Raw genomic sequence first — 16,809 nt, forward strand, 5'->3', positions numbered from 1 at the left:
ATAATAATGATAAAGTTGGAAGGGACCTTGGAGGTCATCTAGTCCAACCCCCTGCTCAGGCAGGAAACCCTATACCATTTCGGACAAATGGCTGTCCAGCTTCTTCTTAAAAACTTCCAGTGTTGGAGCATTCACCGCTTCTGGAGGCAGGTTGTTCCACTGGTTAATTGTTCTAACTGTCAGGAAGTTTCTCCTTAGTTCTAGGTTGCTTCTCTCCTTGATTAGTTTCCACCCGTTGCTCCTTGTCCTGCCTTCAGGCGCTTTGGAAAATAGCTTGACTCCCTCTTCTTTGTGGCAGCCCCTGAGATATTGGAAGACTGCTATCATGTCCCCCCTCGTCCTTCTCTGTGCAAAGAAATCCATAGACTACCAACTAAATAACAGGTTAGAGATGTGGGTGTGATTTTATAATGTGTAGAACCTTTAACTGAATCAGTATGTGGATTAGAGAAATGAAACTATTATTACGTTGGAGTAAATCCACTTCTGTACCACCATAAACCATGATAATGAATTCAAGAATTCTTTCAATGGACAGCATCCCAAAACCACCATTCTCTTCTTGGTTTCACAGGCAGACAGTAGACTAAAAAAATGTGGGTGGTGCTGGCCTAAAAGACGTGATTAGGGTAGCCAAAGGATGCAGTAAATTCAATCCACCCTTTGGAGGCTTCCGCCACAAACATTAAATAGAAATCTGAGCTGTGCTCTTCGCAACAGCACTGACACAAAGGAAAGTACTGAATCTCGGTCACGGAGAGGTCTCGGTGTGTTCTATACCAGGGGTCTCCAAACTTGACAACTTTATGACTTGTGGACTTCAACTCCCAGAATTCCTCAGCCAGCAAGTCTTAAGAGTTGCTGAGTTTGCCAACTATTCTATACCTATAAAGATGATGGGTGTACATTTGGCTATTTTCCAGATTTAGTTGGTTGGATTTTAAAACTAAACCTTCTACAAAATAGATATTGGGTATCTCTTATTGTCGTCAAGAACGCAAAGTCAGACTCAAATCCTTGGCCCGCCTTTTCTCAGTTCCCTCACCAAAAGAATTCCCTCCAAAATCATTATTCTCCTTATATTAGAAGTGACTCCCTTCTAATATATCATCGCTCAGTCCTCTTTTACTTTTGCCAGTGGTTCTGCTTTCGTCCATAAAATCTGGGATTTAGGATAGCTTAGCTTAGCTATTGATAATGTCCTTAAACCCAGTACCTGGGGTCAGGATGGGGAAGAACGGACTTTAGACAGTAGTTCTGGGTTTGTAGCCGCAGCCCAGATAATGCCATCTGACTTTGAATTGGCTTGTATTCTCCTGGTCAAAAGTAACTCATAGTTTGGGAACTCTCCTAGAATCACAGCTCCTGCTCAAGGAGCAGATAGTAGTTGCAGTTAGGATAGATTAAATTTAGCTGCATCTTCTATGTCCCTGTGGCTTTTCCTGGATTGGGATGGCCTGCTCACTGTCACTCATGCCCAATTTACCTCCTGCTTCAACTATTGTAACATGCTTAGTATGTACTTAGTATGTACCTGAGAGCAGAACAAGAAGCAACGGATGGAAACTAACCAAAGAGAGAAGCAACCTAGAACTAAGGAGAAACTTCCTGACAGTGAGAACAATTAACCAGTGGAACAACCTGCCTCCAGAAACGGTGAATGCTCCAACACTGAAGGCTTTTAAGAAGAGGCTGGACAGCCATTTGTCTGAAATGGTATAGGGTTTTCTGCTCAAGCAGGGGGTTGGACTAGATAACCTCCAAGGTCTCTTCCAACTTCGTTATTATTATTATTATTACTCTTACATAAACAATACTCAGAATCTACAGCTAATGCAGAATTCACGAGACAATCATGGAAGTACCTTGATATAATGAAGTAACATTGCTATTTTAAGTGTCGCATTCATTTTCCAGGTAGAACTTCAGGGTGCTGGTGATCCCCTTTAAGGCCCTACATACCCAGGCTGCAGATCTGGTTATCTGAAGGATTGCCTTTATGAAAAGCTTAATGAACAGAATTGCTTCAAATTCCAAAAACAAGTTGAATCCAAAACAAAACTAGACCAAATCTAACCTTCCTTTCTTTGATCCCTTTTTTTAATTATGAGCTATTTAACCATAAACTATTTGCTCTTTAGAATATACATCATCTTCAATCATTTACATCATAAGCTGAAACATATTTAAAATTCTATACAACATAACCAGCTAAACCTGTATGTCTTTTATTGTAATATAGCTAAAGAATGATAGACTAAGAAATCAGAGGGGGAAATACAATGAAAAGTTGGAACATGATTCAAACAAAGTGAATAAATATGCTGGAAATTGATCCATTCCTAATAACACTGAATTTAATTCGTATCTTCAGACCTCTTTAACATCCTCTGAGATCGAACAGTGTCAGGGAAGAAAAACCCAACGTAAATAACGTAAGAATAATCAGAAAGATCAGAAAGCAAGTTTTCAAAAGTGCAAGTTTAAGACCGCACAAAATTCCAAACTAAGAATGCTTGTACAAGAGAGTACGGAGTCTGGGATAAAAATGAAACAAATGACATAAATTAGATTATGATCATCTGAAGCCAATAAGGGCAAAAAGGGTTATTCTAGGAGTGGAGAGAGGGAATCTTTTGATGCAACTCTGGAACACAAAATAACTATTTTATCGAGCTGATTGATACATTATGAAGGGTGCGTTATTGGCAGTTTCAACGAAAATAACATTTCTCTGGTATATTGTAAAGCCAAATTCCAAATAATACCAATGAAAACCAATAACTCTGATATAAAATGCTATTTGAGGAGGATGTCCTCCAGAAGACATCAGTGGAACAGTAGCTTAAGGATGGACATGGATGAAAACAACATACTCCCTCATCCACTAAGATCTTAAACACTGGGTCCCTAAATGTGTTAAGAAATTCACAGCTCCTAGAATCTTTAACCTGAGCCTCTAGTGGATAGTATCTTACCCAACTGTATAACCAGCTGAGTCCAGCTGTTGGAGTGTAAGAAAGCAGGCTCCAGAGAGTGCAACTCAAGGATCTTGGGAGTTGATTTTAGGAGAGTTAACCTCTTAGACTTATTCTAAACACACTGGCTTGAGGACAGCTGCTGACCTCATATGCTCCTACATTGGCCACTTTGATGTAAAAGCCTGCTGTATCAGCCCAATATAGGTTCATTCTGAAGAGCCTCCAGCTGGAAATACTGGTCCCTCTTCATCACTTGACTGCCTCATCAGCTTTGAACAGTCAAGAAAACCTTTTTAAGAAGTCTGTGTGGACAGTCAAAGAGCTTGATCACTATGGAGAGGGGTGACGGGAGAAGAAGACTTCCAAAGAGCTGAAGGCATTCATGGTGACCAGGAGAGAAGTCCCTGCACTGTTGAGTCATGCAGGGCAGTATAGCAGAAGAGAATCAGGATGACATTCTAAATGTTTGCCAGAAAATAAGGATACACTGGGGGAAATTTATTAGGGGAAAAAATGTAGAACGTGGGTGGTTTTAGTAAAACAGTACCAAGAGATGCAAAATGGCAGGGGACGGACTTCAGATTAATAAAAATCGAGAAACAGAGAGAGTCCACTCTCGCTAAAATAAGATAATTCCCTCTACAGCGTGGGAAGTAGATGTGGTGTGTGTAATTAGGGTTGGTGCATAATTAGGATTAGAACTTTAGGGCAGACTCAGCAGATATAACCAGGCTCTGAAGCTCCCACTAATGGGGGGCCAGCCCACTCCTGCTGAAAGCATTTTTTTTTTCCCCTGAGAAAAAGCAACAGAATTAACCCCCTGGCCTTGCAATTCCGGTGGAAGAAGGGGGAAAAAAAAGGGAACAGTTCTTGCAGCACGCTGAATTTTTTGCAAATCTCTCTAGAGATGCTGACAAAGGAGGAGCATGCATTTTTTTTTTTTAAGCCTTGCAGCTCCCACGAAGGAAGGAAGTTGTAGTGCTGCTGTGGCGAGTAATGGAGAATAGCTGAAGATTTTTGCCAGGAGATGCATTCTCCAACGCTTCCTCATTCTGCGATCACAGGAAAAAAGTCATATATTATTTTGCCAAAGTGGTTGGTGGTCTGTGTTAGTCAGAAAGCTCGTTACAATCTATTGAAGGCTGGTGCCAGCTGAAGATCATACTTGATACGCTATACCTACAGCACGCAGACTGGGAATTGTAAGAGTCGCCTTCTCCAACACATCTGAAGAACATCATATGGAGGAAAACTGACACTCTAGTGATGGCTCCGAGTCAGCCAGCCAACACTGGGGCTACGTAGGCTTCCATTTAGAGCAGGCTCCTTATTTCTCCCCATCATGGGGAGTCCACTCTCTTTCTTGCCTTTGCAAATGCAACCTCGACTGTTATTAAGAGGCTGAGTTGTGCCCCCCGGGCAGCCATTTGTATGCAAATTGGAAAGAAAGATGAAACTTGGAAGTTCTGACTTTAGAAAAATGTAGTAATTGCTAGGCTGCGACAATTAGTGTTGTTTACTTTCTGTTCCTCTGCCTCTATTTTGCAAAGCAATGCGATTAGATATCAAACAAAAGGCAAAGATCCTGAAGGAACGAAGGATGGGGCCAAAGTAACTCGAAACTTTATTTATTTATTTTTGCAAGAGCCCAAGCCGTGCAAACTAAGTTATGTAACTCTATACTACTCCCAGTAGAACGCTTTAGGAATTTTGTTATTATTTTCTCCCTTCCCCACATCCCATTGAAGCATATATGTAGGGAGATGACCAGGCGGAGCCCGAGGGAGGGGTCAAACGGGTCATAAGTCATGAGTCCCTGCGTGCCCGCAAGAGATCTAAGTCCAGCCCACCTTGAATGCCGTCTTATTCCCTCTCGTTTCCCTGGACTGTTAATAGCTCAGATTTTTGTAGAGAGTTTAAGCTTGCAATAAATCTTTATACTCATTTGAACTGCCCGAATCTTCCCGATTTCTCCAGCGCTTGACATTATGTATTTTCAAATCCCCACAAAAATGCATATGTCGGGAGGGATCCCACCACTTTAGGAGAATTTACAATCATTACCTACTGCTTTACGTGATAGTTGAAATTATGTGTTGAAAATGAAAGGTTGATACCTAGTGAGTTTAATCACTGCAATAAAATATTTAATCATAGAATATACTATAAACATAATGCATGGATCTCTAACATGTATTGCATAGCTATAGAAAACTTAAGAGATTAGGGAATCAAGGTAGATCTATATGTCCCAGGATAATTTTCCAAGATCCAGTCTGAGTTGGGACCAAAGATTTATTCTTCCATGGAGGGGTTAGGGTTAGGGCAGGGGTTCCTAACCGAGGGTGCGTGACAACACTCCAGGAGGTGCGAAAACTTGGGTTTTCAAAATTATAGTGTATATGCATAATTCGTTGCCATTATTTCAAACTTTTGTAAGGGGTGCGAGAATATATCAGAAGCATTCTAGGGGTGCGGGGTAGAGAAAAGTTTGGGAGCCACTGCTTTAGGGCTTGTGCTGGATCCCATCATCAGGGAACTTGTCTCTGTCCAAAATATGTGCACTGGGCTGTTCTACAGGTTATATTTATATGACTCCTTGTTGTGTGTAGATTTTAGTTGTTAATTATTGCACCCACAACCAGGAACCATACAAATACGACATGTAGAACAGCCCAGCACACTGAGAACCCTTTAGAAGCCAAGTGGTTCCAGTAGAGGCATATAGAACTTGCTCTCACCATGGCAAGTAGGAAATTAATTTCATAAATTGTAAATTCATAAAATGTTATTTAGCAATAGTATTTCAGAGCAATTTTGCATGTACACTGAACGCTTCTGCACCGGACACAAATTCCTTGTGTGCTAATCACACTTGGCCAAATAAAGTATTCTGTTCTGTTCTGTTCTAGTCTAGTCTAGTCTAGTTTATTATTTCGTTATTCTATTCTATTCTATTCTATTCTATTCTATTCTATTCTATTCTATTCTATTCTATTCTATTTCCTATTCCCATTCTATTCTATTCTATTCTATTCTATTCTATTCTATTCTATTCTATTCTACTTCTGATGTTTGTAGTTTGTTAATATTTTCAAGTTGTGATGAGAAATACCTCAGAGGCAGCATTTGGGATTTTCTCACTATACTGTAGTTGTTATTTCATCCAAATCCCTCCCAAAAAGTGAGTTCTAAGAAGCTACTCAACTCTTTCCATTTTTCAGCTTAAAATTACTCTCACCAATTGCTGATTAGCCGTCTATCTTCAGGATGACATCTAAGGGCATGCAATCCATCTCTCACCCGCCTTATAACCGCCAGGCTTCCATATGTTTTAACCCTATTTTTTTTTGCCCCACATACTTCTAAATAACAAGCAAGAATTTTCTCTCTTGTTCGCTTTAAATGTTATTTACAGCAGCTGGCCAATGTTAAGTAGGTTTTGGCAAATTTTGATTTGGAAATAAAGTTAACATACATTGTTTTCAAAAGAATGTAAATCCCTTGTAGCTTCCAGAGGAATTTGCAGCCTCCCTCTACATATTTATGATGTCTTAGTGTTCAGCTCCAAGCAGATATAGATAGGCTAGTACTGAACATAATCCAGAGTGGTAAAGCCAGAATTCGGAGGTATCTGCAGAGCTTTTAATTGGTTACAACCCCAGATATCACTTTTATTTTAGCAAAACGGTACTAAGCTCCGATCTGAACTAAGCACTACTTTTTAACGTCGTGCCACGTTTCTAGGACTCTGCTGTTTTTTCGTATGTGTTTATTTATAACAGTGTTTCTCAACCTTGGGAACTTAAAGTAGTGTGAACTTCAACTTCCAGAATTCCCCAGCCAGTGTGGCTGGATAGGGAATTCTGGGAGTTGAAGTCCATAAAGCTTAAAGTGCCCAAGGTTGAAAAACACTGAATTTATAAGCTGTGGTCTCAATAACAGTTTTATGTCAGACTTGGGAACACATGGCCGCCCAAACTTTGTTGACTGACATTCTCAAGGGCTCTACCCAACCAGACCAGTGATAAGGAATGCTGGGCATCAATAAAGGAGAACATTAGAGGCTCATGGTTGAAATGAGGGGGTCCTTGGTGCTTTCTGAGCTTGGTTGTTTTCTTGCAGACCCTTCATTGCAGACATCAGTGCAATCATCATCTTCCACATCATCAACGCACTGATGATGTTACGTAGTTTGGGTAATGAAACATCCGCAAGACAACAACCGAGCTCAGAGAGGACCAAAGACCCCTCAACGCTGGTTATGGCCGTTCAATAATATCCTGATATAAAGCCCTCTTTTTTAAAAACCTCTAAATGAAATAAGGAAGAAAATGAGAAGCTATAGCTCTTGTGACAAAGCAGGAAGCAGGGCAAAATAATTGACCAAGCCTAATCAAGTCAATTTATCTTTTAAGAAAAACCTGGAAGAGGCTGCGAAGCCAAAGATTAAGAAAATGTCACTGAATGTTGGGAAAAACATGCTTTTTAAAGTGATCGTAAGAAGTTATGTACATACCCCACACATCACTGAGTTTTTCCCTTCAGATTTGTTGAAGCTTAGAAGTGTCCGAAAAGCCAGGCATAACTCTTGATGTGTTGCTGACAATAACCTGCATCAGGATGCAAGAATCAGGCTTTATGCAGCACTAAAACGTACTTTGCTGCATGTACTTTTTTCAATATTTTCATTTAAAAAATAAAAATAAAACCTTAACAGCCACAAAAGCTGCAGGATTAGTATAACCTTTTCGTTGCTGTCACACTGAAGATTATGAGTAAGATCTTCACAAAGGAGGGAAACTAATCAAGGAGAGAAGCAACCTAGAACTAAGGAGAAATTTCCTGACAGTGAGGACAATCAACCAGTGGAACGACTTGCCTCCAGAAATGGTGGGTGCTTCAAAACTGGAGGTTTTTAAGAAGAGACTGTACAACCATTTGTCTGAAATGGTATAGGGTTTCTTGCCTGAGCAGGGGGTTGGACTAGAAGACCTCCAAGGTCCCTTCCAACTCTGTTATTCTGTTACTTGATAACCAGCTTTGTACATAAGGATGTCTTAGATCAGTGATGGTGAACCTTTTAGAGACCGAGTGCCCAAACTGCAACCCAAAACCCACTTATGCATCGTCGAGTGCCGGGTGGGCGTGGCCCATTGGGTGGGCGTGGCCCATTGGGTGGGCGTGGCCCATTGGGTGGGCATGGCCGTGGTGGTAACGGCAGACTGGGTGGGACTAAAAAGTTCAATCAATCAATTCCAACTTTGCAAGATCTTTTTTTTCCCGCGAGAAGTTGAAATTGATTGATTGAACCTTTTTTTGTTTTGTTTTTTTGCACATGGAAGCGGCAGAGGCCTAAAGCGAAAAGGTTTTATAAAACCCAGCTGAAGGCCTAGGACTGGGGCGACGGTGCGCGTGCCCACAGAGAGGGCTCTGAGTGCCGCCTCTGGCACCCGTGCCATAGGTTCGCCACCACTTTCTTAGATATTCTGTTATATAAGTCTAAGTGCTGTTGCTACTATTTCTATGGGAAAGGCAGAGTCTGTTCTGCAGAAGGTCATTAGCAAAAATTGATTTTGTCATCTTCCAATTACATATTCTGCCTACTTACAAACGTGCTCCTGGCCATTACCCATTTCAAAACCTTTCCTATTGCTGCCCTTCTATGTCAGGCAGAGGAAACGTTCAAGGAGCTCGCAGGGAAAAAAAAATTAGGGAGGCAAAGCCAACTTGTGGGTTTCTCTCAGTTTTAAGGTGATGAAAGCTGCTGTTATCCAAGGTCGCCGCCACATGTGATCCCCTCTCTTCAAGTCCGTGCCAGTGAAATCAAAGTGGTTAGAAAATCAGAGACACGAGGAAATGGCATACAGCTCCTGACAGCTGGAAACAGATGCTGCCAGGCTGGGGAAAATTGTTGCTTGTGTTCTCGGCATTAGTCTACGTGTAATTTAATAAACTATTTTCTGCTGCGTTTGGGGTTTGGAGAACAGCTGTTCTCCAAGTCCCGCCTCTCAGTGGTTGATCTGGAAAGGAGGAAAAGGAGATTGGTGCCTGCTAAGGTCATACGGAGAGGTTTTCTAACTTCTTCACCGTCCTTGGTTAGTACAATATTCAGGGATGTCAGTTACATTGGTGTTAGCTTCTAGGTCAGTGGTGGCGAACCTATGGCACGGGTGCCAGAGGCGGCACTCAGAGCCCTCTCTGTGGGCACGCGCGCCGTCGCCCCAGTCCTAGGCCTTCAGCTGGGTTTTATAAAACCTTTTCGCTTTAGGCCAATGATGGCGAACCTTTTAGAGACCGAGTGCCCAAACTGCAACCCAAAACCCACTTATGGATCGTCGGGTGCCGGGTGGGTGTGGCCCATTGGGTGGGCGTGGCCCATTGGGTGGGCGTGGCTGCGGTAGTAACGACAGACTGGGTGGGACTAAAAAGTTCAATCATTCAATTCCAACTTTGAGAGATCTTTTTTTTTCCCCCGCGAGAAGTTGAAATTGACTGACTGATTGAATCTTTTTTTTTTGCACACGGCGGCGGAGGCCTAAAGCGAAAAGGTTTTATAAAACCCAGCTGAAGGCCTAGGACTGGGGCAACGGCGGGCGTGCCCATAGAGAGGGCTCTGAGTGCCGCCTCTGGCACCCGGGCCATAGGTTCGCCACCACTGTTGTATCATATTACTTTTTAGAAATGTTATGCGGAATAGAATGAAATGATTGCCAGACCTACGTTAGGATAGTTTCCAAGGGACCTCTAAGATAGTTATAGGCACTGTATATCCACAATAGCCTTTCCCTTCAAGGAGAGATTTGCCAAATGTATTTTGTGTACGAATGTCTGTGTCTGTGTGGAAATCAGTAAAATATATATTGGAATACCTCAACAACAGGGCCCTTTTTGCCAGGCGGTGTCTACTTTACCAATAAAGGAGAATATTTGTAACTCAGGGTTGAAATGAAGGGTCCTTGGTGCTCTCTGAGCTTGGATGTTTTCTTGAAGAAGTTTCATTATCCAAACTAAGTAACATCGTCAGTGCTAGTGAAGAGTGGGGTTTGATCTCAGTTAATATTCTAATGCAGTGATAGCGAACCTTTTAGAGACCGAGAGCCCAAAAACCATCCCGCCCGCTCTGCCCCTGCCCCCGCTCCGTCCCCCCACCCTGCCCCCACTACGCCCCCGCCCCACCTGCCCGCAGGATCACCCACTACCTCCACAGCCCGCTGTAGCAGATCGCCCAAGCGGCCCAGCAGCGTCATGGCAGCCATCCCCTCCGCCCGCGCCCCACAGCACCATCTACATGCAACGGGGCGCAAGGGTGGAGTTTTGTCCCTGCTGCCATGTGCTTGGCTGCGCTGCTCCATGCGGGCCGTGCCCGGGGGCGACTTCATCCAGGGGGGCTGCTGGTGAGGAGGGGGCTGTGGGGGGAGGCGGGGCTGGGGCACACGTGCCCACAGAGAGGGCTCCAAGTGCCACCTCTGGCACGCGTGCCATAGGTTCGCCACCACTGTTCTAATGCAACCAGGACAAGCCACTAAAATATAAGCTGAGAGCAAACCCCATTCCTTATTAGCACTGATGTTGTTACCTAGTTTGGGTAATGAAACGTCTGCAAAAAAAAAAAAAAAAACCAAGCTCAGAGAGCACCAAAGATCCCTTGTTTCTACTTTAGCTCTGCAAAAGGTATATTGCAAACATCAAATCTTTGGTAAAATACTTAAGGTACAACATTAGACTAAAAAGAAACTAAACTTGACTACACTTAGAAATATTTTATATTCAAAGAATAATGGCATCGTTATAATCTCCGAAGATTTCTACTTAGAATACTCCTTTGGTATGCTTAGATTCTTATCTAAATATTGAAATTAAGGCCACATGTACACTTTTTAAAAACTCTTAACCCTGAATGAATAGCATCCTGAAAATGAATCATGGAACAAGACGATCACTTAAGCATCTTTCATTAAACATTAACATCCTTATTCATTATTCGTATTTATTCAAATGCTTATCTGATAAGTCATCACCAAGTTTCAAAGAGCTTCACCTTGCATTTAAGATTTGCGCTGCCTCAAGTGGTTTTAAAAAATCTAAAGACCGCCCTCCCCAGGATGCTATATATAAATTGCTTAGCATATGCAATATGCATACTCATATGTATGTATATATGCAAATATTTATACTATTGAGAAATGTATGAATGCTAGCATAGTTCTTTGGCATCTGAGCAATGCCTGATATTATGAAACTCTCACTAATTCTCTTGAACTTAGCTATCATTTATATCATTTGGGGGGGGGGAGCAAATATCATTTCCTATTCAAATATACCATTTGTGAATTTACTTGTAAGGAGAACGGCTCATAAATCAAGAAATGGAATAGCCGGAGTCATTATTTTCAAGGTCAAGCTGGCCATTGCTGTGAACTTTGACAGCAACAGCTACCGGTTCCAGAGACAGAAAGAAACTCATATAGCTAATTAGCTATTCAGTTGTTCATTTAATCTTTCACTTTATGAGCTTTTTCCTAAACTTCAGAACAACTGCACAGCTGTACTTTAAGGAAAAGAAAGCACCATGGCATATTTTTTAAAATTTAATTTTTAAAGAAAGCTACTGATATTTATTCAAGTCCTTTGGCCACCTAATGAGAAGGAAGGACTCACTGGAGAAGAGCCCAATGCTGGGAAAGATGGAGGGCAACAGAAGAAGGGGACGACAGAGAAGGAGGTGGCTGGATGGAGTCACTGAAGCAGGAGGCGTGAGCTTAAATGGACTCCAGAAGATGGTAGAGGACAGGAAGGCCTGGAGGAACGTTGCCCATGGGATCGTCTGCCTACTTTCTCAACCTTTTTCCCGTGTACCTTTGAAGGTTTTTCTCTACTTATAAGACTTATTTTAAGTCATGTCCAAAATAAGAAGGAAGTATTTTTAAACAAATAGTCCTTTCCTTTTTTGCGTAGCCATTGTCAAAACTGCTAACATGGACAAGGCACGGTGAGAATAGAAAAATCCACTGCAATTCTAGCATAGGAAACCTTTTCATACTGATAGGAAAACACCAATTTATGAAAAACCATTAAATGGCAACGTTTCCACATCAAACTATGCCATAAAGTCAATCTGAATGTCCTTGGGTTTACCTGTTGTGTGAAGTCACCCATTATAATTGACAAAACATGGCTTAGCACAGTGGTGGCGAACCTAGGGCACGGGTGCCAGAGGCGGCACTCAGAGCCCTCTCTGTGGGCACGCGTGCCGTCGCCCCAGTCCTAGGCCTTCAGCTGGGTTTTATAAAAGCTTTTCGCTTTAGGCCTCCGCCGCCGTGTGCAAAAAAAAAAAAAAGGTTCAATCAATCAATTTCAACTTCTCACGTGAAAAAAAAAGATCTTGCAAAGTTGGAATTGATTGATTGAACTTTTTAGTCCCACTCAATCTGCCGTTACTACCGCAGCCACGCCCACCCAATGGGCCACACCCAGCCAATGGGCCACACCCACCCGGCACCCGACGATCCATAAGTGGGTTTTGGGTTGCAGTTTGGGCACTTGGTCTCTAAAAGGTTCACCATCACTGGCTTAGCATATTGTGGGTAAATTATGATTAAGCGAACGTGAATTACCATAAGGCGTGATCTTTCCCCCTGTCTAAAACTCCAACCCCATCTTCATTCCAAAATCCCATCTAGCAGAATTAGATCTGGATTGCTTGTACTACTTTCTTCTGCAGGCCCATTTCCCTGGTGGTTGAGGAATCTCAGTCCAGGGAACAAAAAAGTTAAAGTTAGAGCTTCCTAATTGTATCTTAAATGGACCTTTTAAAAAAAAATAATAATAAAAGCAGCAGTAAACCATGTCTCTGCATGACACGGATTGATTTTCAGAGGTTATCAGCTTTTAATGGCCATAAACTTTTTATCTGCTTGTGGGGTTGCCCTGATCTGTTTTCCATCATTTACAAGTTCTAAAGTGAGTGCTCTTGAAGAGAGCACCCCTCTGCTAAATTTCTTAAATATCCCTTTCAAGGTAAGCTTTGTTGAACAAAAAAACAAAACAAAACAAAAAAACCCTTAATTCTCCGAATCTTGATTTAAGCTCTATACTTGTCAGTTTCAAAACCTGGTGTTCCAACAGAAGTGCATCGGTTTCCATCTGAACCATTAACTCTAACCACAGAAGATGTTTTATTTGTTTTACAAATAACGGAACCCTAATGATTCAATTTGGAAATGAAATCATGGAACAGTCACATAAACATTTAGAGAGTCTGCATTCGCAAACTCATGTGGAGACTAGTGCAATTTATGGATATAATACTGTAGAGCAGTGAGGGCGAACCTTTTAGAGACCAAGTGCCCAAAAAGAAGAAGAAGCTTCTTGGATGAGAAATGAAACGTTTTCAAGGGGAAAAAACACAAAAAAACCCAACAAAGTCCAGTTGCTTTTTTAGAAAAAGCAACTTTGGCTCAGCTTTGCAATGTTATATCATTGTTGGTGTTAGTTGTGAAGTCGTGTCCAACCCAGCGCGACCCCATGGACAACATTCCTCCAGGTCTTCCTGTCTTCTACCATCTTCTGGAGTCCATTTAAGCTCACGCGTCGCCTCCTGCTTCAGTGACTCCATCCAGCCACCTCATTCTCTGTCGTCCCCTTCTTCTATTGCCCTCCATGTTTCTCAGCATCAGGCCCTTCTCCAGGGAGTCCTTCCTTCTCATTAGGTGGCCAAAGTACTTGAGTTTCAACTTCAGGATCTGGCCTTCTAAAGAGCAGTCAGGGTTGATCTCCTCTAGGACTGACCAGTTTGATCGCCTTGCAGTCCAGGGGACTCGCAGGAGTCTTCTCCAGCACCATAGTTCAAAGGCCTCCATTCTTTGGCGCTCAGCCTTTCTTATGGTCCAACTTTCGCAGCCATGCATTGCAACTGGGAAAACCATGGCCTTGACTATACGTACTTTTGTTGGCAGGGTGATGTCTCTGCTTTTTAGTATGCTGTCTAGATTTGCCATAGCTTTCCTCCCCAGGAGCAAGCGTCTTTTAATTTCTTGGTTATGGACCTCGCTGTTATTTCCTACAGGCATTCTCGAAATACGAACGGTGGCGGTTGGAATAGTGGCAATCAAAGGAGTCGCAAGTGAATACTTTCTGGCGATGAACAAGTCTGGGAAGCTTTATGGAAAGGTACTGCCATAATTATTAGAAGCCGCTTGCATTGAATGAAAAATAGTTTTAAAATGGTTTTTATTATTTTAATTTTTTTTGATCAGCTGTGTTTTATACTATACTGGCCCTAATCCATGGGAGTTGCTAGAAGATGGCATACAGACTGGTGGCTTTTATGAATGGCTCTCATTTACGGACAGCTGCCTTGGAATGCAAACTTACTGGAGATCAGAGTTTTCTCTGTTTTGACTTCATTCTCCCAGAAGCCACATTTTAAAAAAATAAAGAAAAAGCCAAATAAAACTCAACAGGAGGAAGAAGCTGCTGGCAGTCTGTGGTTTCTTGGCGGTTTTGGGCGTTCTTTGGGGGCTCTTATTTACTTTACTTGCCTGTTTTGCTTTGGGCTCCTAACCAGCTAGGCCACCCTTATCCTGCCTCACTCCCCAATGCAGATTAGATGCTGAACTACAACTCCCAGCAGCCCATGCAACTGACCCTGTCCGCTTGGGATGACCCGGCTGTTCGGCAACGTCAGGAATGTTATTGATGTTATCAGTCCTGATTAAAAAAAAAAAAAGTGTAAGGCCTTTGCGTAGTCAGTGGGTACCTTTTAAGTAGATAGTACTGCCTATAGGTAGTCCTCGACTTACGACTGTTTGCTTAGTGACCGTTTGAAATTGTAACCTACCTGAAAAAGGGGACTTGCGACCTGGATCTGAGGTTCTGACAGTCAAACACCCCCCCCAGCACTTCAGGTGCTCGACAGTCGCATTTGCAGTGATGTGACCACGTCGTGTGGCCTCTGCTGAAAATCAGCTCTTATTTCTGGTTTTCGGCAAAACTGTATCGCAGCGAGCCGTGGCTTCGCTTAACAACGGCAGCATTTGCACTTACAAGTACAGCGTTTGCTTAATGACGGCTGCAAAATAAAAATGTCGTTAAAAAATCAACCCATTTTACGAATGTTAACGACTCACGAACCTCACGGGTAGGCTTCATCGCGTCCGTAACTTGAGGACTACCTTATTTCAAGGAACAATCGATTTGGGGGGGGGGAAATAATACACACCCCTGCCAGGTATTTCGGTGTTCCAACTGATCACCTCCTTTTTCTTTAAACAACAGAAAGTGTGCAATGAAGACTGCAACTTCGTCGAACTCATTCAAGAAAACCATTATAACACCTACGCTTCTGCCAACTGGACGCACAAAGGGAAAGAGATGTACATCGCGTTAAAACAGAATGGAGCTCCTAAAAGGGGCCAAAAAACAAGCAAAGAAGACACTTCCTCGCATTTTCTCCCATTTGCAGTATCCTAATCTTATATGAACTATGGACAACCAGTTCCAGCAATATATATATATATACATATATATACATACATATATATAGATATATATATATCATTTGAAAAGGGGACTGTTTGAAAGGAGGAAAAGCTGGAATACTACTGAAAAACTGAACAAGCTGGACTTGAGCATGATGTTTTATTTTTAAGAGACTGGCTTTAAAAAAAAAAACATAAGTAAATAAATGAAAATATACACTACTTCAGATTTAGTTAACTAAAAGTTGTAAAAAATGGTAAAGAGTTGTACAATCCGTACGTTAGCATAAGAGTAGCCTTGCAGATTCTTAAATTAAATTTACCCCTTTGCGCCTTTGTTCATGACTTGATTATCTGACGTTCTTTTATTTAAAATAAACCTATCTGCTTCGTTAAACATGGCTGCTATAATAATAATAAAGCAGATGAAAAATGTTATGTAAAATATGACGGACTTGATGGCTGCTGGATTAAGTCTTCAGATGATCAAGTCGGTACGAATTGTGAAGGCTAAACAGTATTAAATACTTCCCAGGAGAAAAAATAATAATAATAATAAAGGTATTAAGTATTAAAGCAAATTGAAATTGGATCGCTGTGGTATTCAGACAAATAAAGGTAATATGACCGATGAAAGTTGCAGCACTGCAATGTATTCATATCTATCAGTAAGAATGCCTAATGCTGCTCTGAAAGATGTTACAAAATAGCGTAATATTAAATAATATTCATAAGGGAAATGTATTTCATCTCACTTTCCTCAAAATATCCTTTTATGTAACGATGAAGTAAAAAATTCAGACAACATCATATGGGTTTTTATGTAACATAACCTATCTTTTTATATAATTCCTGTTTGGGCATATGGCTTCTAAGTTTGTTTGTTTTTTTTCCAACCGATATTCATGCTTCTCTGTGGTTACAGCATTAAACTTTATTTTAAGTTATAATTGAACTTTATTGTTTTAAGTTATTTAAGTTGATGTTATTTATAAAAAAAAAATTATCAAGATGCATTTGTTTCATATGCTTTTAATTCCAAAGGAGTATCAAAACAGTCTGGCTTAGCGGCCCTTTCTTTTCTCCTCTTATGACCAGACATGAAGTCTAGTACACAAAACTCCTGCCAATTTGCACTGGATAAGAGACAAAAATGACAGCCTGTAGCAATTCTTACAAGGAAAGTTTCAGATGGAACAACCCCCGTTTGCAAAAAAAAACCAACAACAACACGCCAATGCCATGTTCCCTGCCAATTAAGGCTGCTGCTAATATTTTGAAAGTGATAGGAGATGTGGCTGTCCCATCACAAGAAGTCAAGTCAGTAAAAAAAAAGAGCTCGCCTG

At 41.6% G+C, this 16,809-nt stretch overlaps 1 protein-coding gene across 3 annotated transcripts in view; it reads left to right on the forward strand.

Annotated features, from left to right (window-relative positions):
* Positions 1-16,413, forward strand: part of FGF7 (fibroblast growth factor 7) — a 33,513-nt gene extending 17,100 nt beyond the window's left edge. For all 3 annotated transcript variants that reach the window (XM_015816216.1, XM_015816215.1, XM_015816217.1), the window contains exons 3-4: positions 14,050-14,153; positions 15,261-16,413. In XM_015816216.1, the coding sequence (XP_015671702.1) occupies positions 14,050-14,153; positions 15,261-15,455 (299 nt within the window). In that variant the 3' untranslated portion in view covers positions 15,456-16,413. The remainder of the gene's footprint in view (positions 1-14,049; positions 14,154-15,260) is intronic.
* Positions 16,414-16,809: the final 396 nt, after the last annotated feature.

This window comes from Protobothrops mucrosquamatus, unplaced genomic scaffold (genome assembly GCF_001527695.2).
Source record: "Protobothrops mucrosquamatus isolate PMUCROS unplaced genomic scaffold, P.Mucros_1.0 scaffold415, whole genome shotgun sequence".
NCBI classification, from domain to species: domain Eukaryota; kingdom Metazoa; phylum Chordata; class Lepidosauria; order Squamata; family Viperidae; genus Protobothrops; species Protobothrops mucrosquamatus.